Here is a 24,282-nt window from a genome sequence, read left to right as displayed (position 1 = left end):
TTCCAGCCTGGGCAACAGAACGAGACTCTGTCTCAAAAAAAAAAAAAAAAAAAACGCCAGGCGCGGTGGCTCATGCCTGTAATCCCAGCACTCTGGGAGGCCGAGGCGGGCGGATCACGAGGTCAGGAGATCGATACCATCCTGGGTAACACGGTGAAACTCTGTCTCTACTAAAATATGCAAAAAATTAGCCGGGCGTGGTGGCGGGTGCCTGTAGTCCCAGCTACTCGGGAGGCTGAGGCAGGAGAATGGCGTGAACCTGGGAGGCAGAGCTTCCAGTGAGCAGAAATGGCGCCACTGCACTCCAGCCTAGGGGACAGAACGAGACTCCGTCTCAAAAAAAAAAAAAAAAAGATAGGTAGATATCTAAATATATATATATCTCCTTTTACGCTAATTGGTAACAGTCCTCATGGTGAGTGCTGAAGAAGTTGGCTGGAGTGGGTTTGTGGCGGCCGCTCTTGGAGTATATATTCTGGAGAGAGAGATACAGCCGATATAGGGCAGCTTAGTCCTGGCATGGTGGCACATGCCTGTAGTCCCTGATAACTCAGGAGGCTGAAGCGAGAGGATTACAGAACCCTGGGATTTACAGCGTGAGCCCTCACATCCGGTCTGGGGTTTCTTGTTGTTTTTCAAGACAGAGTCTGGCTCCATCACCCAGAATGGAGTGCAATGGTGTGATCTCAACTCACTGCAGCCTCCACCTCCCAGACTCAAGCGATCCTCCCACCTTAGCCTCCCAAGTAGCTGGGACTACAGGCGTGTACCACCACACCCAGCTAATTTTTGTATTTTTAGTAGAGATGGGGTTTTGCCATGTTGTCCATTCTGGTCTCGAACTCCTGGACTGAAGCCACCCACCCTCCTTGGCCTCCCAAAATGCTGGGATTCCAGGCGTCAGCCATGGCCCCTGGCCTGTTATTTTTAACACACCCCCTTACTTGTACTTGGATTGTCAACTTTTTCTCTTCCTCACCGCAGCCCACTTGAAGGGACACAGCAGTGCTCCCACACTGAGGTTCGGGAGATGAGGGCAGACTGAAATCTTGGTGATTCAGACTCTTTTTCCACTGCCATAAGTGAGGGAACTCACACTTCCAGCAGATACATATATTCCATATATATATATAAATCTCTCCAAGAGCTGCCACCACAGGGTGATGGGTTGCTGACCCCAGCTCTGGAGAGAGGGTCCAAGGGGAGCCTGGGGGCCCCAAGAGGCATCCCCCACCCCAAGTTTACAGAGAGAGGCAGTGGCACCTGCAGGGAGGGCAGAGACGTGCTGTAGTAGCTATAGAACCTCCTTCCAGCCCCCCCAAAGAGGTTACCTTTCTTTACATGTGCAAATGTTCGCTTTTACTGCATTAAAAGTACTGGAAGGGCCAGGCGCGGTGGCTCACGCCTATAATTCCAGCACTTTGGGAGGCCAGGGCGGTCGTATTGCTTGAGGTCGGGAGTTTGAGACCATCTTGGGCAACATGGTAAAACCCTGTCTCTACTAAAAATATCCAAATTGGCCAGGCACAGTGCTGCATGCCTGTAGTTCCAGCTACTCTGGAGGCTGAATCAGGAGAATCACTTGAACCCGGGAGTTGGAGGTTGTGTTGAGCCAGGATCGCGCCACTGTACTCCAGCCTGGGCGACAGGAGTGAAACCCTGTCTCAAAAAAAAAACAGTACTGGAAGTCCCTGCGGTTTGGGGATTGTGTGGAGAAGCAAACGTCATCTCAAGATGAAACCTTTCCTAATGAGCTGAACACTTGCAGAATGAGCCTCCACTCAGACTCCCTTCTCAGCTCAGCCTAAGACTGGCTCCTCCCATGATGCACATGCGGAGTCGGTTGCCAAGTGAGGTTGAGAATCTTTTTCTTGCAAAAGATGCATGATTTCATCAAAAGTTGCCTGGAGGCCAGGCGCAGTGGCTCAGGCCTATAATCCCAGCAGCACTTTGGGAGGCAGAGGCGGGGCAGATCACCTGAGGTCAGGAGTTTGAGACCAGCCTGGTTAACATGGTGAAACCTCGTCTCTACTAAAAATACAGAAATTACCTGGGTGTGGTGGCACACACCTGTAATCCCAGCTACTCAGGAGGCTGAGGCAGGAGAATCACTTGAGCCTGGGCGATCGCACCACTGCACTCCCGCCTGGGCAACAGAGCGAGACTGCCTCAAAAACAACAAGTGATCTGGAGAATCACTCCCCTCATACCTCCTTAAGTCTACATGGAACAGTTTCAAAAATCATTCCTACATCACAGCCAGGAGTGGTGGCACATGCCTGTAATCCAAGATGCTCAGGAGGCTGAGTCAGGAGGATCACTTGAGCCCAGGAGTTTGGCACACAGACACAGACAGCCAGGGACAGGCAGGTATCGGTTAACAGGCAGGAAAAAGGTTCAACTATGGTGGACAGAGCCTTGGGAGCGAATGAGGCCATGATGCTGCTAAATTTAAATGACATCTTTCAGGGCCAGTTGCAGTGGCTCATGCCTGTAATTCCAACACTTTGGGAAGCCAAGGCAGGAAACTCACTTGAAGCCAGGAGTTCAAGACCAGCCTAAGCTACAAAGCAAAACCCCGTCTCTACAATAATTAAAAAATTAAACAGGCGTGGTGGTGCAAGGTCTGTAGTTCCAGTTACTCAAGAGGCTGAGGTGGAAGGACCGCAGGACCCCAGGAATTGGAGGCTGAAGTGAATTATGATCACGCCACTGCTCTCCAGCCTGGGGGACAAAGCAAGATCCTGTCTCAGTAAATAAATATTAAATAAGTAAATAAAACGAAAGGATATTCAGCTTGGCTCGCAAGTACATAAAGCAAGTTCAGTTCCTTGCTTTATATACAAGACACACCTAAACCAAAGAGCTTCAGGAAGTTAAAAACAAAGGGAAAAGCAAGCACAGGTGTACCAGGCAGTGAGAAACAGAAGACAGCAGAGCTGCAATTCGGACATAGTTCAGGCCTCTGCACATTACATGTGGCAAAGATTGGTTATGATGCCAAAAGCCTCACTTTGCAATAAAGATATAATAGTTGTGAATATCTGTGCACCAAACAACATCCCACTGTCTTTATAGAGTAGAAAAACAATTTTTTTTTTTTTCTGAGATGGAGTTTCACTCTTGTCACCCAGGCTGGAGTGCAGTGGCATGATCTCAGCTCACTGCAACCTCCACCTCCCTGGTTCAAGCGATTCTCCTGCCTCAACCTCTGAAACAGCTGGGATTACAGGTGCATGCCATCACACCTGGCTAATTTTTGTATTTTTAGTAGAGACAGAGTTTTAACATGTTGGCCAGGTTGGTCTTGAACTCCTGACCTCAGGTGTTCCATCTGTCTCGGCCTCCCAAAGTGCTGGGATTACAGGTGTGAGCCACCACGCCTGGCCACAAAGTAAAAATTCTAAAAGATACTAGGAAAAACACACACATGGCTTGGTTAAGTAGACAGAAAATAGGCAAGGATGTTAAGACGCCCAAACCACATACTTAAGGCAGACATTGTGGCCATATCGTGAACTCTAAGAGAATAAACCTCCTTACACATACGTGGAACGTTCTCAAAAATCATTTTTCTTTTTTTTTTTTTTTTTTTGAGACAGGGTCTCACTTTGTCACCCCAACTGGAGTTCAGTGGTGCAATCTTGGCTCACTGCAACCTCAGTCTCCTGGGCTCAAGCGATCCTCCCACCTCAGCCTCCCAAGCAGCTAGGATTATAGGCACTTACCACCCTCACGTCTGGCTAATTTTTGTATTGTTTGTAGATATGGGGTCTCACTATGTTGCCCAGGCTGGTCTCCAACTCCTGGCCTCAAGCAATCCTTCTAGCTTGGTCTCCAAAGTGCTAGGATTACCGGTGTGAGCCACCATACCTGGCCTCGAAAATCATTTCTGTATCAGTGTCAGGTGTTGTAGTACACACTTGTAATCCCAGCTGTTCAGGAGGCTGACGTAGGAGGATCACTTGAGCCCAGGAGTTCAGGACCAGCCTGGGCAACATAGCAAGACCCCATCTCTACAAATAAAAATCATTCCTATGTCAGGTAAAGAGAAAGCATTTATAACTTCCCAAAGCAGAACAGTTACAAGTGACACTCTAACAATGCAATAAAACTACATGGAATTTTTTTTTAAAGTAAACTTCTATTGAGCAATTCTTAGATGAAGAGATAGAAACACAGCTGGGCGTGGGGGCTCATACCTGTAATCCCAGCATTTTGGGAGGCCAAGGCGGGCAGATCACCTGAGGTCAGGAGTTCGAGCTCAGCCTGGCCAACATGACAAAACCCCATCTCTACTAAAAATACAAAAATTAGCCAGGCGTGGTGGCCGGCACCTGTAATCCCAACTACTCAGGAGGCTGAGGCAAGAGAATTGCTTGAATCTGGGAAGTGGAGGTTGCAGTGAGCCGAGATCGCACCACTGCACTTCAGCCTGGTCAGCAGAGTGAGACTCTGTCTCAAAAAAAAAAAAAGGTACAAACCAAAATTGCAGGTTTTCTGAAAATCAATGACAAACACCCATATGTTATCAAAATCCATGGGCTATATTTAAAGCGATGGTAAGAGGACACCACATAGCTGAACACACATTAGATCCACAAATAGGAAAGAGTGGAAGTCAATGAATTCATGTCCTATCTGAAGCTGAGAAAAAGAACAAAGTAACCCCGAAAGAGAATGATTTGGGCATCAAATGGGCAAGATGAGGCCAGGTCCGGTGGCTCACACCTGTAATCCCAGCACTTTGGGAGGCGGAAGCAGGCAGATCACTTGAGCTCAGGAGTTCGAGACCAGCCTGGGCAACATAACAAAACTCGATCTCTACCAAAAATACAAAAACTTAGCCAGGTGTGGTGGCACATGCCTGTGGTCCCAGCTACTTGGAGGGCTGAGGTTGGAAAATCGCTTGAGTCTGGAAGGCAGAGGTTGCAGTGAGCCAAGATCAAGATCACACCACTGCATGCTGGCCTGGGCAACAGAGTAAGACCCCATCCCCCACCCCACCCCCAAAAAAGTGGGTAAGATGAGCCCTAGGGGAAATATGATAAATTCTTCAGATATTTTCACAGCCTTGAGAACCAAACAGGACCTTCCCCCATCAAAGCCTGGTTTGTTCTGTATTCTTTCTGTGACCTAGTACATGGTTTCGTGATAACCTAAACCCAAATTTAGTGACATATGTACGATTTCAGTAACTTGTTTCACACTTGGGTTTTTGTTGTTATTTAAGGCTCCCCCCACCCCATCCCTGTAGGGTTTGCTGTCAGACTTCAGCGCATGGTAGGAGTCTGTCCTTCTTAAAGGGCCCCGCCTAGCCCTGGGAGTCCTTGCTGCGTTTCAGTGTTTGCCGTGATGCCATCTGCGTCTGTGGCTGACAGTTGGTGTCTCTTGTGAACTGGGGCATATGGAGTTGGGAGCACTCAGCTCTCTGTACATCCCTGCCGTCTGTCCATCTGACCAGCAACCAGCTATCGAGAGCCTCTCGGGGTGCCCCAAGCCCCTTGAGCAACCAGAAAAGAACAAAACCTGACAGCAGCTAGGCTAGGGGCCCTGGAGAGCTACCACTTCCTCCTCTGCAAATGGGGGAGCCATGAGGTTGGGGTGACTCTTCCACTTCCTGCCCCCACATCCGCAGGCCAACTGAGCCTGCAGCTGCCTCCTGTGCAGGCTTGGGCTTGGGGGTGTGGGAAGTCCTGTCTTCCACCCCACAGCTGCCTCCTCACCTCCATTACACCTGCCCCCTTCCCGGGGTCTTCCTTGCGCCTGGCTGGCATCATCCCCAACACAGCCCCCACCAACCTCCTCATTCCCTTGGCGCCACCTTCACCACAGCTCTGAACTCTGTTGAAAACATCAGCTCAACTTCTCACTTCCTTGCCTCCAGCCCTGCCTGCTGATCTCTGCTCCCAGCTCCTAGGGAGTCTCTTCTCACCCAGCCCTCCTTGAGCACGTGACCCTGTGGACCCATTTTGTCCTGGGTGCTTCCCAGGCCTGCTTCTCCACCTCCCTGCCATGGTCTGGGGAGACCAGTCATCCAGGGCGACACTCACCTCCGGGTGACACTCACCTCCTGCCGACCCATCCTGCTGGAGCCATGTCTGGGATCACCAGAAAAGGGGGCATTTAACAGAGGATCCAGAACAGCGGCCCCCGGCCACTCTTTTCCCACAAAAACCAGACAGTCTATTTCATACAGGTCCTAGGGGCCACCCAGTCTCTGTCAGAATGACTTGACTCTGCTATTGTAACTCAAATGCAGGCTTAGGCCAGACCCAGACCAATGTGGCTGCGTGCCAGGAAAACGTCATTTGCTGCTGCTGAAAATTGAATTTCACATCAATTTCAGCCATCCAGAGATCTTTTGACTTTTTTTAAATTATTATTTGAGACGGAGTCTCACCCTGTTGCACAGGCTGGAATGCAGTGGTACGATCCCGGCTCACTGCAGCCTCCGCTTCCCGAGTTCAAGTGATTTCCTGCCTCAGCTTCCCGAGTAGCTGGGACTACAGGCGCCCACCACCATGCCTGGCTAATTTTTGTGTTTTTAGTAGAAACGGGGTTTCACCATATTAGCCAGGCTAGTCTCAAACCCCTGACCTTGTGATCCACCCCCCTCGGCCTTCCAAAGTGCTGGAATTACAGGCATGAGCCACCATGCTCGCCTGATCTTTTGACGTTTTTTCTCCCCTAAGCATTTTTGGTTTTTTTTTCAGATGGAGTCTTGCTCTGTCACCCAGGCTGGAACGCAGTGGCACAATCTTGGCTCACTGCAACCTTTGCCTCCCAGGTTCAAGCGAGTCTCCTACCTCAGCCTCCCGAGAAGCTGGTACTATAGGTGCATGCCACCACGCCCGGCTCATTTCTTTTGTAGTTTCGTAGAGATGGGGTTTCACCATGTTGGCCAGGCTGGTCTCGAACTTCTGACCTTATGACCCACCCCCCTCGGCCTTCCAAAGTGCTGGAATTACAGGCGTGATACACCATACCCGGCTGATGTTTTGACTTTTTTTCTCCCCTAAGCATTTTTTTTTCCAGATGGAGTCTTGCTCTGTCACCCAGGCTGGAGTACAGTGGCACAATCTTGGCTCACTGCAACCTTCGCCTCACAGGTTCAAGTGATTCTCCTGCCTCAGCCTCCCAAGTAGCTGGAACTACAGGTGCACACCACCACACCCGGCTAATTTCTTTTGTATTTGGATAGAGAAGGGGTTTCACCATGTTGGCCAGGCTGGTCTTGAACTCCTGACCTCAAGTGATCCGCCCTCCTTGGCCTCCCAAAGTGCTGGGATTATATGTGTGAGCTCCCACACCCAACCCCCTAAGCATTTTTAAAATGTGAAAACTGTCCCTAGAACATAGACTGTACAGTAATAGGTGACTGGCCGCACTTTGCAGACCCCTGATAAGAGCACTGGTACCAGGAGGGTGTCCTCCATGTGGCCACACCCATACCCCTACCTGTTTGTGACCTCTTTCCTGCCACATCGGCAGAGCTGAGCGGTGACAGCAGACGGAGCCAGAAATATTCACCGCCTGCCCCTTCGCAGAACAAGTTCACTGGCCCCTGGTTCACACAGAAAATCCTGCTTAATCCTCCATCTGCTAAGGCAGGGATTTTTCTAAAACCTTACCTTACAGGAGAGAAATCTGAAATCCAAGAGCCATGAACTAATTTGCCCAAATTGCCCAGCAGTAGCCTTAAGCCTCCAACCCTCCCCCTGGCCACCAGGACCCACTGAATCTTGCAAAGCGTCTCAACAGAAGTCGCCTGCAACCTGGTTAGTCATGGTGGCTCACGCCTGTAATCCCAGCATTTTGAGAGGCCGAGGCGGGAGAATCACTTGAGCCCAGGAGTTCAAGGCCACCCTGGACAACATAGCAAGACCTTGTCTATACCGAAATTTTTTTTTTTTTAATTAGCCAGGCACAGTGGTATGCGCCAGTGGTCCCAGCTACTTGAGAGTCTGAGGAGGGAGGATCACTTAAGCCCAGGAGTTTGAGGCTGCAGTGAGCTAGGATCGTGCCTTTGTACTCCAGCCTGGGTAACAAAGCAAGACCTTGTCTTGAAAAAAGAAATAGCCTGCAACCCCATGACGACCTGGGGGTTTATTTCCCTGGCATTTCCGTGAAGCACAGTCCCAGCTCCCAGTGGCTGCCCCATGGCTATTAGATTGGCAGACCTGGCAGAGCAGAACCCCCTGGCCCCTCGGGCCTCCTGGGACAGACTGCCCACAGGACTCCTGTGTCCATGAGAGCCTGGCACAGCCTTGGGATGTGGCCTCCGCCTGCTGGCTTGAACCACCCACGCTCAGGGTCACAGCTCTCATCTGGGTCTGACTGCTGTCAGTGTCCCCGGGAGAGCGTCACCTACTCCGTGGCCTCGGACCAAGTGCTGTTTCAGGTAGAAAGTTCTGCTAGAAACTTGAAGAACACAGGAGAGAAATAACAGGAGTTCCAAGCTGGCTGCCAGGCCCTGGCCAGTGTCATGTGATAGTCTCCACCTTACCCCAGCTGGAAGGAGAGAGGACTTCTGCAAACTGAAAAGCAAGGAGACAGTCTCCCTCTTTCAGCCCCTTTCTTTAGGCTCTGTGGTGGCTCGATATTTGCAGATGTTCTTTCTCCAGCCGCAGCCTCTCTTAGCGATACTGGTCAGTCCTTCATCTCGGTGCCCGCATGGCATTGACCAGACAGGGGAGATCAGAAGTTCTGTGTGGCTCATGGTCTGAGCAGAGGACAGAGGCTTCACCCAGAAGTGATGTTGCAGAGGGAGGAAGAAACAACATCAAGGGGTTGGGCACAGTGGCTCACACCTGTGATCCCGGCACTTTGGGAGGCGGAGGCAGGTGGATTGCCTGAGCTCAGGAGTTTGAGACCAGCCTGGCTAACATGGTGAAACCCTGTCTCTACTAACAATACAATAAAATTAGCTGGGCATAGTGGTGGGCTCCTGTAGGTTGCAGCTACTCGGGAGGCTGAGACAGGAGAATCACTTGAGCCCGGGAGGTGGAGGCTGCAGCGAGCCAAGATCGTGCCACTGCACTCCAGCTTGGGCGACAGAGCGAGACGGAGTCTCAACAACAACAAAAAGAAACAGCATCAAGGCTCCGGGAAGCAGGCAGCCCACTCCGTCCAGGCAGGTCCAGGGAGGCTCCCAGAGGCCGAGACACCTGAGCTGTGGCTAAACGTGACCAAATGTGTCAGGGCAGGTGGGCAGGGCATGGGCCTGCCCAGGCATGAGCCACCACACCCGCCCGATCAGGGCAGGGGAGCCAAGGACGCATCAGCCTCCTGCTCTTGGACTTCAGGGAGGCCGGCAGACCTTTTGGTGCCTCCGTCTCCTCATCTGAAATGGGGGTGGGAAGTCTGCCTCTTAAAGGAATGCGAGTTAAAGAGGGAGTCTTGAATCCCACAGCATATGCACCTAGAGGGCCACTCCTCACCACAGGTCATGATATGTCATAGTCACTGTTCTCCCTAAAATGTTTTAGGGAGAGTGGTTTTTTGTTTTGTGTTTTTTCAGATGGGTTCTAACTCTGTTGCCAAGGCTGGAGTGCAGTGGTGCGATCATAGCTCACTGCAGCCTCAACCTCCTGGACTCAAGCAATCCTTCTCCCTCAGCCTCCTAAGTAGCTGGGACTACAAGTGTGTACCACCAGATCTGGCGAACTTTCCAGTTATTTTTCTTTAAGAGACAGAGCCTTGCTATGTTGCCCAGCTGGTCCTGAATCCCTGGCCTCAAGCGATCCTCCTGGCTTGGCCTCCCAAAGTGCTTGGATCACAGGTGTGAGCTACCTGCCTGGCCTCCCTAAAATGTTACCAGGCATTCCAACCAAGAGGAGAGCCATCCTTTAGATAGAAGATCTAGAATTTTTTTTTTTTTTTTTTTGAGACGGAGTCTCACTCTGTCGCCCAGGTTGGAGTGCAGTGGTGCAATCTCAGCTTACTGCAAGCTCCACTTCCTGGGTTCATGCCATTCTCCTGCCTCAGCCTCCTGAGTAGCTAGGACTACAGGCGCCCGCCACCATGCCCAGCTAATTCTTTGTATTTTTTTTTTTTAATAGAGATGGGGTTTCACCATGTTAGCCAGGATGGTCTCGATCTCCTGACCTCATGATCTGCCCAACTCGGCCTCCCAAAGTGCTGGGATTACAGTCGTGAGCCACTGTGCCCGGCCAGAAGATCTAGAATTTTTGGCCAGGCACGGTGGCTCACGCCTGTAATCCCAACACTTTGGGAGGCCGAGGTGGGTGAATCACTTGAGGCTAGAAGTTCGAGACAAGCCTGGCCAACATAGCAAGACCCTGTCTCTACTACCAGTACAAAAATTAGCCGGGCATGGTGGTGCACACCTGTACTCCCCACTACTCAGGAGGCTGAGGCAGGAAGAACACTTGAACCTGGGAGGCGGAGGTTGCAGTGAGCCACTGCATTCTGGACAGAGCAAGACTTGGTCTCAAAAAAAAAAAACGAAGAAGATCTAGAATTTTTGCCTACATAGGACGTTCAACCCTGGATGTCTCTTTTCAAAGATTCTCTCCTTGACCGAACATTAGACTTCTGAACCTTTTCCCAGTCCCATCTGAGCACTTCTTTGTAAAATCCAGTTTCAGCTGAGACCCTGCTAAGACAGTTTAACAGGAACCCTCTGCCCTTGAGATCTGATCACCCTTGATGTCTGATCGGACTCCTCATCTTCCCCCATACCCCAGGTACTATCTGATCATCCTGGCCTGTCTTCAGCAAGAATCCTGTTAGGTCGGTTTAGCTAGAAACTGCCGTACATTCAATGTTTCCTCTTAGTGATTTTCCATCCACTGACCCCCACCCTGCTCCCTGGTTATAAAGTCCCACTTGCCCAAGCCATCTTCAGAGTTGAGCCCAATCGTTCGTTCTCCCCACTGGAAGGCCCCATCACAATAGTGAGAATAAAGGCATCCTGCCCATGTGTTAGTGAGTACCGTTGAGTAATACCTTTTTTTTTTTTTTTTTGAGACAGAGTCTTGCTCTGTCACCCAGGCTGGAGTGCAGTGGCACGATCTCAGCTCACTGCAACCTCCGCCTCCTGCATTCAAGCGATTCTCCTGCCTCAGCTTCCTGAATAGATGGGACTACAGGCGCCTGCCACCATGCCCAGCTAATTTTTGTATTTTTAGTAGAGACAGGATTTCACAATGTTGACCAGGTTGGTCTTGAACTCCTGACCTCAGGTGATCTGCCTGCCTCGGCCTCCCAAAGTGCTGGGATTACATGCGTAAGCCACTGCTCCTGGCCCCATTGAATAATTCTTCTCTAGCTTTCTCAATTCAAGAAATCTTTTTAAATTGCCCAGAAGAAAAATCTCAGAGGCAGGGGCATTTGGAAGGCAGCCAGACTTCTTCCAGCTCTCAGTGTCCCTGGTGGGCACATGGCATCCCCACTGGACCCACACCTAGGCCAGCCCTGTCAGAGGGAGGGGCAAGACTGCCTCTACGTTAGTTTTACCTAGAAACTGTGACTGGGGGGAAGCTGAATTATGACCAGTAGCTTTATGGATTTCTTCTGTGATATAAACTTTTCATGAGGTTTTTAAAAATTGTCTTTAATTTAATTTTTAGGGGGGAGTGGGGCGGGGCAGGGAACAGGGTCTCACTCTGTCTTCCAGGCTAGAGTGTAATGGCACAATCATGGCTTACTGCAGCCTCGACCTCCTGGGCTCAAGTGATCCTCCCATTTCCGCCCCCTGAGTAGCTGGGACTATAGGCATGCATCACCACGCCTGGCTAATTTTTTCTTTTTTGTAGACGCAGGATCTCACGGCTATTCTTGAACTTCCTGGGCTCAGGTGATCTCCTGCCTTGGCCTCCCAGAGTGCTGGGATTGCAGGTGTGAGCCACTGCACCCGGCTTTTTTTTTTTTTTTCCCAAGACAGAGTCTTGCTCTCTCACCCAGACTGGAGTGCAGTGGCGCGATCTTGACTCACTGCAACCTGCACCTCCTGGGTTCAAGCAATTCTCTTGCCTCAGCCTCCCAAGTAGAAGGGACTACAGGCGCGTACCACCACGCCTGGCTAATTTTTGCATTTTTAGTAGAGATGGGGTTTCACCATGTTGGCCAGGCTGGTCTTGAACTCCTGACCTGAAGTGATCCCCCCGCCTTGGCTTCTAAAGTGGTAGAATTACAGGTGTGAGCCACACCACCAGGGCTTATTTTATTTCTTTTCTTTTCTTTTTTTTTTTTTGAGACAGAGTCTCGCTTTGTCGCCCAGGCTGGAGTGCAGTGGCGTAATCTTGGCTCACTGCAAGCTCCGCCTCCCAGGTTCATGCCATTCTCCTGTGTCAGCCTCCCAAGTAGCTGGGACTACAGGCGCCCGCCACCACACCTGGCTAATTTTTTGTATTTTTAGTAGAGACAGGGTTTCACCATGTTAGCCAGGATGGTCTCGATCTCCTGACCTCGTGATCCACCCACCTCGGCCTCCCAAAGTGCTGGGATTACAGGCGTGAGCCACCGCTCAGCCTGTTTTATTTCTAATTGATGAAAGTTGTATATATTCATCACGTAAAACATGACATTTTGAAATATGTATACATTGTGGAATGGGTCAATGGAGCTAATTAACATATGCGTTACCTGACATACTCAACATGTTTTGTGATGAAAGCACTTGAAATCTACTGTCTTAGGAATTTTCAAAATACAAAAATATTTACAGACACCATGTTATACAATAGATTGTTTGAATTTATTCCTCCTCTCTAACTGAAATTTATATCCTTTGACCAGCATCTCCCCAACCCTGCCCCCACCCCCGGTAACCAGTATGCTACTTTCTACTTCTGTTTTTTTGAGACAGGGTCTTGCTCTGTCATCTAGGCTGGAGTGCAGTGGTGCAATCACAGTTCACTGCAGCCTCGAATTCCTGGGCCTAAGCGATCCTCCTGCCTCAGCTTCCTGAGTAGCTGGGACAACAGGTGTGTCCCACCACACCTAGCTAATTTTTATTTTTTGTAAAGATGGGATGTCACTATGTTGCCCAGGCTGGTCTCAAAACTCCTGACCTCAAGCGATCCTCCCATCTTTGCCTCCCAAAGTGCTCAGGGGTTACAGGTGTGAACCACAGCACCAGCCCTACTTTCTACTTCTATGAGTTTTTTTTTTTTTTTTTGGAGTGGGGGTACATGTGTATTTTGTTACAGGGATATATTGGGTATGGTTAGGGTTGCACTTCTAATATACCCATCACTTAGATCTCAAACACTGTACCTAATAGGTAACTTTTCAACCCTCACTCCCTTCTCCCTCTCCCACTATGAGTTCAACTTTTAAAAATTCTACACGAGTGAGATCATGTAGTATTTGCCTTTCTGTGCCTGGCTTATTAACATAGTATCCGTCAGCTTCATCCATGTTGTTGCAAATGACAGGATCTCTCTGTTTTTTTGTTTTTTTTTTTTTTTTTGAGACAGAGTCTTGCTCTGTCACCCAGGCCAGAGTGAAGTGGCGCAATCTCAGCTCAGTGCAACCTCTACCTCCTGGGTTCAGACGATTCTCCTGCCTCAGCCTCCCAGGTAGCTGAGATTACAGGCACATGCCACCACGCCCAGCTAATTTTTGTATTTTTAGTGGAGATGGGGTTTCACCATGTTGGCCAGGCTGGTCTCAAACTCTTGACCTCAAGTGATCTGCCCGCCCCGGCCTCCCAGAGTACTAGGATTACAGGAGTGAGCCACTGAACCCAGCCTATTCATTCATCTGTTGATGGACACTTAGGTTGATTCCACGTCTTGGCTATTGTGATTAGTGCTGAAATGAACATGAGAATGCAAACATTTCTTCCACGTACTGATGTCATTTCCTTTGGATATATACCCAGAAGTGGGATTGCTGGACCTAGTGAGATAATAATTTTTTTCCAACGTTTGCAACTTATATTAGAAACATGTTTTTTATATTATAAAAGAAAAAAAATGTGTTTCTCTGAAAGGAGAGGCCTTTTTTGGTTTTGAGCATGTCCAGTGCTATGGGTTTTGTAGCCTTGGGGAACCATGGCATCCGCCTTCCCAGTGCGTGTGCCAGATTATATCGCATAGTTGCTGACACCGGGGTCCCACTTCCTCCCTCCTGTCCACCCTGGACCCCACATGATCCTCCAGGCACACCAGCCACCCTTGTGCTTTGAGACTGTGTGAGCCCCCGGCCAGCCCAGCCGAGCAGCAACACAATAGCACCCCTCGCTGCGAGCGCCAGGCTGCACTTCCCCCTCGGATGTATAATAGCACCAACCGGATATTTTTAGATGGGCTTTGAAAAGTCGCAGTGTGCTGAGACCACATACCAGACGCGTGAGGTCACCAGGCCTGGGAGCAGCCTGTGTGCATGGATAATTGGTGCACGGGGTAATCGCAGAACCAGAAAGCCCGCCCTTGGGCAGCCACGGTGGTGGGAGGGGCCCCTCATATCCCAAAGGCGTTCCCTGTCGTATGTCCCCAAGACACCAGGCCTGGCTGTGATATTAGAAGTCACTGCAGAGACTTGTCCCTCGGGTTTAAAGTGAGCACTGTGGCTCTTTAGGGTATGAATGTACATTTCTGGGGCACCTCTGCCACAGACCAGGCTTTACACCAAGGTGGGGGGACCCCACTCAGAGAGGACCCGTTTCCTGCTGCAGACACCCCAGGGCAGCCAACAGGACTGTCCCCCCCACCTCACCCTCGAGCACAGGCATCCCTTCGCCATCTGCTTATAGTTAGGCCAAGTAAGGGGAGCTTTCTGTGCCCCTTCCTGGGACTTTATTTTAGGGTTTGCCTGATAGATCTCTTTGAATTGAGCTTGATTGGGAGGAGAGTCTGGTCGTGGGACCACATAGGCGAGGATAGGCCATAGGCGAGGATAGGTGAGGCTGGGCTTCGTGCTGTCAGGCACGGAGTAAGGAGGAGGGCCTAGGCCCGGGCACCGGGCCCCAGGCTGAAGCATATTTCCTGCGTGAGCTCCAGACTATGGCCCTGCAGGGTCCCGTGAGCATCCAAGGAAACGAGGGAGTCGGTGCCTTGAGACTGCAAACTCCAAACAACAACAAAAAACACAGTTCTCCAGCTACCCTCTGGACAGCTGGAAATGAAACCTAGAAAGACCGCAGGGATCCCCTCAGCACCTAGAATGCAGCGCACGCGGGAGCCTGCATTCTACACGGAAGGGACAGAGGGACCAGTGAGCGCCAACTACCCAGCCCTGCAACCCCCTTTTATTTCCGTCTGTGTACATCAGTGCTCCCCAGCCGGGGTGATTTGGCGATCTCTGGAGACAGTCTTTGGTTATCCCAGATGGCATCGGTTAGGTGGAGGCCAGGGATGCTGTTCAACACCGTGTAGTGCACAGGATGCCCCCATCACACAGGGTGGTTCACCCCCCAAAAGTCCCATAGGCACCCAGGAAAGCCAACTTCACCAGCAGAGCCCCTGGTGGTTCCCACCCACCGACAAGCCCTCCGGGTTTCATCAGACCCTCCAGAGACTGTTTCAAAGTTCAGCAGGTCAGACCGGACCCCGTGGCTCACACCTGTAATCGCAGCACTTTGGGAGGCCGAGATGGAAGGATCACTTGAGTCCAAGAGCCCCAGACCAACCAGGGTAACATAGTGAGATTCGTGTTGACAAAAATCATTTTTAAAATTAGGCTGGGCGCAGTGGCTCACGCCTATAATCCCAGCACTTTGGGAGGCCGAGGAGGGCGGATCACCTGAGGTCGGAAGTTCAAAACCAGCCTGACCAACGTGGAGAAACCTCATCTCTACTAAAAATACAAAATTATCTGGGTGTGGTGGCGCATGCCTATAATCCTAACTACTTGGGAGGCTGAAGCAGGAGAATCGCTTGAACCCAGGAGGCGGAGGTTGCAGTGAGCCAAGATTACACCGTTGCACTCCAGCCTGGGCAACAAGAGTGAACTCTGTCTCAAAAAAAAAAAAAAAAACAAATTAGCCAGGTACGGTAATGTATACTTGTGGTCTCAGCTCGTTAGGAGGCGGAAATGGGAGGCTCGCCTGAGCCTAGGGGTCGAGGTTGAGGCTGCAGTGAGCTATGGTCGCACCACTTAAATTCTAGCCTGGGCGACAGAGTGAGACCCTGTCTCCCTGCCTCAAAAAAAAAAAAAAATCAACAGGTGAGCAAGGCTCATGTGGTGACCCAGTCCCCCCCACCAAAAGCACCTGGCTACTGCCCAGACCCCCTTCTCTGTAGAGGGCCAGGTCATCTCTCTGGGGCCCCCTCCTTCTCACCTTCCTGCTTGGCTCTGTGCTCCCATGATCTCGAGCTCCTCCCTATTTCCTTGTCCCGTGACCCAAACAGCCAGCTCCTTGAGGAGCGTGACCTGCACACGGGTCCAGCCAGCGCTACTGTCCAGGCTTCAAACTCTGCCCGAGGCTTTGCAGCTGAATGGAGCCTTCTCCAAGGGAGTATCTGGGCCTTCCATGGTCAGATCCCTTTTTTTTTTTTTTTTTTGGAAACAGGATCTCGCTCTGTCGCCCAGGCTGGAGTGCAGGGGCGCAAATGCAGCTGCAGCCTCAACCTTCTGGGCTGAAGCAATCCTCCCACCTCAGCCTCCAAAGTAACTGGAACTACAGGCACCCACCACCATACCTGGCTTTTTTTTTTTTTTTTTTTAATACTTTAAGTTCTGGGATACATGTGCAGAACGTGCAGTTTTGTTACATAGGTGTACATGTGCCATGGTGGTTTGCTTGCACCCATCAACCTATCACCTACATTAGGTATTTCTTCTAATCCTCCCCTAGTCCCTCACCCCCCACAGGCCCCGGTGTGTGGTGTTCCCCTCCCTGTGTCCGTGTGTTCTCATTGTTCAACTCCCACTTATGAGTGAGAACACGTGGTGTTTGGTTTTCTGTTCCTGTGTTAGTTTGCTGAGAATGATGGTTTCCAGCCTCATCCATGACCCTGCAAAGGACATGAACTCATCCTTTTTTATGGCTGCATAGTATTCCATGGTGTATATGTGCAACATTCTCTTAATCCAGTCTATCATTGATGGGCATTTGGGTTGGTTCCAAGTCTTTGCTATTGTGAATAGTGCTACAATAAACGTACGTGTGCATGTGTCTTTATAGCAGCGTGATTTATAATCCTTTGGGTATATGCCCAGTAATGAGATTGCTGCATACCTGGCTAATTTTTTTTATTTTTTCTAGATTTGGGGTTTTGCCGTGTTGTCCATGGTGGTCTCGAACTCCTGGCCTCAAGCCATCCTCCTGCCTCGGCCTCCCAAAGTGCTGGGATTACAGGCATGACCACTGTGCCCAGCCAGTCAGTTGCATTTTTAATGGGACTTCCCCCTTCAGGCTGCCCCACAAAAGCCTCCACTCAGTGGTCAGCCAGTGTCTTAATCTGTTCGGGCTACTGTCATAGAATACGGTTACGCATAGCTTAACTACAGGAGAAATGCATCATTGGGTGATTTTGTGGTCATGCAAACATCCTAGAGTGAACTTACACAAACCTAGATGATATAACCTACTACACACTTAGGCTGTAGGTGTTCAGTAGGTTATATACTAATAGGTGTGTTAGTATATAACCACTAATAGGGTATACCTATACAAACAGATGTAGCTGGCTGGGTGCAGTGGCTCACGCCTGTAATCCTAACACTTTGGGAGGCCAACGCAGGTGGATCACCTGAGGTCAGGAGTTCAAGACCAGCCTGGCCTCAAACTGTGGTGAAACCCTGTCTCTATTTTAAAATGCAAAAATTAGCCAGGCGTGGTAGCTCGTGCCTGTAGTCCTAGTTACTGTGGAGGCTGAGACAGGAGGATCACTTGAACCTGGGAGGCAGAGGTTGCAGTGAGCCGAGATTATGCCACTGCACTCCAGCCTGGGCAACAGAGTAAGACTCGATTTCAAAAAAAGCAAAAACAAATAGGTATAGCCCATTGCTTCTAGGCTGCAAACCTGTACAGCATGTTACCTTACTGAATACTGTGGGCAGTTGTAACACAATGGTAAATATTTGTATATCTAAACATAGGCCAGGCCTGGTGGCTCATTCCTGTAATCCTAGCACTTTGCAAGGCCTATGCAGGAGGATCACCTGAACCCAGGAGGTCGAGGCTGCAGTGAGCCAAGATCACACCACCGCACTCCAACCTGGGCGACAGACCAAGATTCTGTCTCTAAATAGATAGACTGGTTACTTTGGCTCACACCTGTAATCCCAACACTTGGAGAGGCCAAAGTGAGCAGATTGCTTGAGCCCAGGAGTTTGAGACTGGCCTGGGCAACACAGTGAAACCTCTTCTCTATAAGAAAATAAGCCAGGTGTGCTGACATGTGCCCGTAGTCTCTGCTACCTGGGAACTTGAGGCAGGAGGATCACCTTGAGCTCTGGAGGTTGAGGCTGCAGTGAGCCATGATCATGCCACCGCACTCTGGCCTGGGCAACAGAGTGAGACCCTGTCTCAAAAAAAAGATTGGGTGGATGGATGGATGGATGGAAACATAGAAACAGTACAGTAAGAGTACAGTATTATAACCTTATGGGACCACCGTCATATATGCGGTCCATCGTTCGATGGTCATTGCTGTGTAGTGCATGACTGTACCACGTAGGCCAGGTGGCTGAAACAACAGAAATATATTCTCACGGTTCTGGAAGTGAGAAGTCCAAGGTGAAGGCTCTGGCAGATTTGGTGTCAGGTGAAAGCCTACTTCTTGGTTCATCGATGGTGTTTTTTCCCATGCCCTCACATGGTGGAAGGAGTGAGGGAGCTCTCTGGGGGCCTCTTCTATAAGGGCACTAATCCCATTCATGAGGGCCCCGTGTAAGTGACCTCATCACCTTCCGAAGACCTTACCTCCTGAACCTATCACCTTAGGCTTAGATTTCAACATATAAAGTTTGTCAGGGGCCAGGCATGGTGACTCAAGCCTGTAATCCCAGCACTTTGGGAGGCCGAGGCGAGGAGATCACTTGGGGTCAGGAGTTCGAGACCAGCCTGGCCAACATGGTAAAACCCCGTCTCTACTAAAAATACAAAAATTAGCCGAGCGCAGTAGCACGCACCTGTAATCCCAGCTGCTCAGGAGGCTGAAGCACAAGAATCACTTGAACCCAGGAGGCGGAGGTTGCAGTGAGCCGAGATCGCACCATTGCGCTCCAGCCTGGGCAACAAGAGCAAAACCCTGTCTCAAAAAAAAAAAAAAAATTTGGTGAGGGCCACAGACATGAAGTCCATAACAACCAATATCCATCACCCTGTGGAATGAGGCCTTCAGGAAGATCCTGCCTCTCTGTGTCATTGTGTCTCCGGTTTCTGCCTCCCCGGCGTGCTTGGCCACCACCTTCCCCACCCCCTACAATGGGACCTTGGCAATGGCCTTGCCACTTCCTTCACGCTGTGGCCTTGCTCTCTCCTCTCCTCCCTGGGCGCCCCAGCCTCTCTCTCAAATGGGAACATCACTGCTGCCAGACTTTCCACGTGTGGCATGCCCAGGGTGTGCCCCCTGTCCCTGTGCCCGCCCCTTGCCATGTCACCTCTTCCCCAAACCTAGTGGTCACAAGGACTGGGACAGTGGAACACCAGGCCCCAGGACCAGCTCTGCCGCCTCTCTCTCATCTACCCGGCCTCACAGCCCACATCCTGCTGGCCTCACCCTATCTTCTTTCTCCCTAAACAAAAGAGCCCCCCATCTTCCCCCAGCCACCACCTCTTCCTAGCTTCTCTGTCCTGTGCCAGGCACCTTCCCTGCCTCGAGTTCCCCCAGGGCTCCATCTTAAACACTCTGGAGCAGTAAGTCCCTCATGGGAAGGGGGCACCCCAGGAAGCTGGACAGAGAGTGGGTGTCCCCCATCTTCATTCAGGGGATGGTTACATGGAAGGCCCCAGAGGGGACCCCTGCACACTCCCTGCACTTCCCTGTATGTGTGGACTCGTCAGTACAGAGCAAAAAGATTGTCCTGTGAAAAAGGAATGAAACATTGAGCCACCGTGCCCGTCATCACAGCCCTTTGGGAGGCCGAGGCGGGAGGATTGTTTGAGGCCGGGAGTTCAAGACCAGCCTGGGCAACATAGAGAGACGCGGTCTCTACCAAAAAATTTTAAAAATCAGCCAAGCATGGTGGCCTGCACCTGTGGTCCCAGCTACTTGGGAGGCTGAGGCAGGAGGATTGCTTGAGCCCAGGAGGTTGAAGCTTGCGGTAAGCTATGATTACACCACTGCACTCCAGCCTGGGCGACAGAGCAAGACCCTGCCTCTTAAATTAAAAAAAAAAAAGAACGAAAAAAGCAGCAGCAACCAGACAGTGTATGACCTCATTGACCTGAAATACCCAGAACAGGCAAATCCATAGAGACGGGAAGCAGATTGGTGGTTGTCAGGGACTAGGAGAGGGAAATGGGGAGGGACTGCTGATAGGGACAGTCTCCTTTTAGGGCGATCAGAATGTTCTGGAACCAGATAAAGGCGATGGCTGCACAACATTGTGAATGTACTAAATGCCACTGGATTGTACACTTTAAAATGGTTAATTGTATGTTATGTTAGTTTTACCCCAATTTTTTTTAAAATTGCTCTTTGAACCCACTTATCTTCCCACCAAACTGTAGGGCTCCTCGAAGGAGCTTCCACATACCCTGCCTTGTGTCCAGCAGTGAGCCCAGAGTCCAGATCAGCCCAAAAGTCCTGCTGCACAGAGCCTATTAGGCAATATTTTCACCTTCGCAGACTAGATGGTGGTGTCTGTTGCAACACAATTGAATGAGCCTGGCCTATACCAATAAAACTTTATTGATGGACGCTGAAATATGAAGAGATTTTTCACACCAGGAAATATTCTTCTTTGGGTTTTTGTTTGTTTCTTGTTTTGCCATTTACAAATGTGAAAATCATTCTTGGCTCGCAGGCAATTAAAAAAACAAGCATCAGACCAGATTTGGCCCACAAGGTGTGCTTTACCCTATCAGATGAATGATTATGACTGAAAAGAATTCAGGCAATTGCCATTTTTAATGTCAGAGACTTAAAACTTGAACACCGGCCAGGCACGATGGCTCATGCCTGTAATCCCAGTACTTTGGGAGGCCAAGGCGGGCAGATCACCTGAGGTCAGGAGTTTGAGACCAGCCTGGACCAACATGGGAAAACCCCATCTCTACTAAAAATGCAAAAGTTAGCCAGGTGTGGTGGCACACACCTGTCATCGCAGCTACTCAGGAGGGTGAGCCACGGGAATCGCTTGAACCCGAGAGGCGGAGGTTGCAGTGAGCTGAGATCATGCCATTGCACTCCAGCCCGGCAACAGAGTAAGACTCTTGTTTCAAAAAAAAAAAAAAAAAAAACTTGAGCACCTTACACAACCTCAGACACAAAGATAAAGAGAGAAATGTTGGAATGGGCCTTTACCATACACCTCTGTGTTTTCCAGGTCTTATCTGGGCTTCTAAGTGACTTATAGCCTACTGTCTCAGGGATAAATGAGTGTCCTCAAAGCCCAGGAGGAGGAAGGCCCAGGGTTCCAGGCTGAGGCCTATAGCAGCTCCATCCTCACTGAAGCCTATTATCCTTAGCAAACCAACACAGGAACAGAACACCTAATATTGCATGTTCTCACTTACAAGTGGGAGCTAAATGGGGAGAACACATGTTCACACAGAGGGGAACAGCAGACAGTGGGGCCTCCTGGAGGATGGGAAAAGGGAGAAGAGCAGAAAAAAATAACTTTTGGGGCCGGGCGTGGTGGCTCAACGCCTGTAATCCAAGCACTTTGAGAGGCTGGGCCGGGCGGATCACATGGTCAAGAGATCGAGACCATCCTGGCCAATGTGGTGAAACCCCGTCTCTACTAAAAATACAAAAATTAGCTGAGCGTCGTGGCATGTACCTGTATTCCCAGCTACTTGGGAGGCTGAAGCAGGAGAATTGCTTGAACCTGGGAGGCGGAGGTTGCAGTGAGCCGAGATCTCGCCACTACACCCCAGCCTGGGCGACAGAGCAAGAGTCTGTCTCCAAAAAAAAAAGAAAGAAAGAAAAAAAAGAAAAAATAACTATTGGATACTAGGCTTAGTATCTGGGTGACAAAATAATCTGTACAGCAAACCCCCGTGATACGAATTTACCTACTTAACAAACCTGCATGTGTACCCCAAAACCTTAAAAGTTAAGGCGGGGCATGGTGGTACATGCCTCTGGTCGTAGCTACTTGGGAGGCTGAGGTGGGAGGATCCCTTGAGCCTGGGAGACAGAGGTTGCAGTGAGCCGAGATCGCGCCACTACACTCCAGCCTGGGCAACAGAGCGAGACCCCATCTCAAAAAATAATATTAAAAGGTTGAAAAATAAAGTTTATTTAGACAACAAATAAATAAAATGATGTTTTTGCAAATTATGTCACAATCTGAAAAATATTAACTAAATAAACCAAGGCTGGATATGATGGCTCATGCCTGTAATTTCAGCACTTTGGGAGACCGAGGTGGGTGGATCACTTAAGCTCAGGAGTTCCAGACCAGCCTGGGCAACATGGCAAAACCCCATCTCTGCAAAAACTTAGCCAGACATGGTGGCGCATGCCTGTGGTCCCAGCTGCTCAGGAGGCTGAGGCAGGGGGATCGCTTCAGCCCAGGAGGCAGAGGTTGCGGTAAGCCAAGATCGCATCACTGCACTCCAGCCTGGGTGATGTTGTGTGACCCTGTCTCAGACAAAAAAAAGAAAGAAAGAAAATGAGCTACTCTCTGCTTACTGGGTAGCCCTGCTTTCCAGGAACAGTTAAAGAAAAAATAAGAGGCCCGGGGTGGTGGCTCATGCCTGTAATCCCAGCATTTTGGAAGGCCGAGGCGAGCAGATTGCCTGAGCTCAGGAGTTCAAGACCAGCCTGGGCAACATGGTGAGACCCAATCTCTACTAAAAATACAAAAAATTGGCCAGGCGTGGCAGCAGCATGCGCCTATAATCGCAGCTACTCGGGAGGCTGAGCCAGGAGAATCGCTTGAACCTGGGAGACAGTGGTTGCAAAGAGCCGAGATCGCACCCTTGCATTCCAGCCTAGGCGACAGAGCAAGAGTCCATCTCAAAAAAAGGAAAGAAGAAGAAAAAATAGAGACCAGGCACAGTGACTCATGCACTTTGGGAGGCTGAGGCGGGCAGACTGCCTGAGCTCAGGAGTTCGAGATCAGCCTGGACAACATGGTGAAACCCGATCTCTACTAAAATACAAAAAATTAGCTGGCATGGTAGTGCGCGTCTGTAGTCCCAGCTACTCAGGAGGCTGAGGCATGAGAATTGCTTAAACCCAGGAGGCAGAGGTTGCAGTGAGCCAAGATTGTGTCACTCAAGCCCAGGTGGCAGACCGAGACTGTCTCCAAGAGAAAAAATAGATAAATTGAACAATACAAAATAAAAATAAAGACAGTGTAAAATGAGAGGAAAGAAAAGAAAAATTCCATCCTTCTGATCTGAAAACCTGCTTTTGATTTCGTTGCAGGCTTTTGGAAACGCCAAGACAGCCCACAACAACAACTCCAGCCGGTTTGGGAAGTTCATCCAAGTCAGCTACCTAGAGAGTGGCATTGTGAGAGGGTGAGTCAGTGTCCCTGGGGTCCCTACTGGTGAGAGCTGGCCCCATGCGCTGTTGCTTCCCGACACACACATGGGAGTGAGATGTGGAGATCATGGCTGTGCAAATGTTTATGCTTTGTACAGGAGAGCGAGTATGATTTAAAGTCTTTGAGGTGAAGGTCTGGAGCAGTAGGTTGAGGTAGGAAATGTGGGCAGGGGCTGGGGACAACAGCACAGCCCATTTCTTGTCTTGATAAAGTTTCAAATTTGGTAAGTCTTAGGGGTGTCACAGGCAGTAGGGATGTAGACTCTGGCCTTTGCCAAACATGTGTCCCTTCAGCCAGAAAATGACAGGTACAGAGCAGCAAAGTGAGGTGGTTGTGCATTGGGAATACTGAAGGGTGGGTGGGTGGATGGACTCATGAGGGGATGGATGGATGGAGGATGGATGGATGGATGGATGGATGGATGGATGGATGGATGGTTGGTTGATTAGACAGACAGATGGATTCACAGGTGAAAGGATTTTCAGTTAGATGGACAGATTTATGGATGGGTGAGTGGGTGGGTGGGTGGATGGATGGATGGATGAATGGATGGTTGGTTGGTTGGTTGGTTGGTTAGACAGACAGATGGATTCATGGGTGAATGGATTTTCAGGTAGATGGATGGATAGATTTATGGATGGGTGGATGGGTGGGTGGATGGATGGATGGATGGATGGATGGATGGATGGATGG

General features: G+C 50.1%; 1 protein-coding gene across 1 annotated transcript in view; it reads left to right on the top strand.

Moving 5' to 3' along the window:
- MYO9B (myosin IXB) overlaps nt 1–24,282 on the top strand; it is a 136,434-nt gene that overhangs the window by 43,908 nt on the left and 68,244 nt on the right. The window contains 1 exon segment of the mRNA XM_023229693.1: nt 23,469–23,563. Within this exon segment, the coding sequence (XP_023085461.1) occupies nt 23,469–23,563 (95 nt within the window).

The sequence above is a fragment of the Piliocolobus tephrosceles genome, chromosome 21 (genome assembly GCF_002776525.5).
Source record: "Piliocolobus tephrosceles isolate RC106 chromosome 21, ASM277652v3, whole genome shotgun sequence".
Lineage (NCBI taxonomy): Eukaryota > Metazoa > Chordata > Mammalia > Primates > Cercopithecidae > Piliocolobus > Piliocolobus tephrosceles.
The sequence above is the reverse complement of the archived record's forward strand: the minus strand, read 5'-3'. Positions and strand labels throughout refer to the sequence as shown.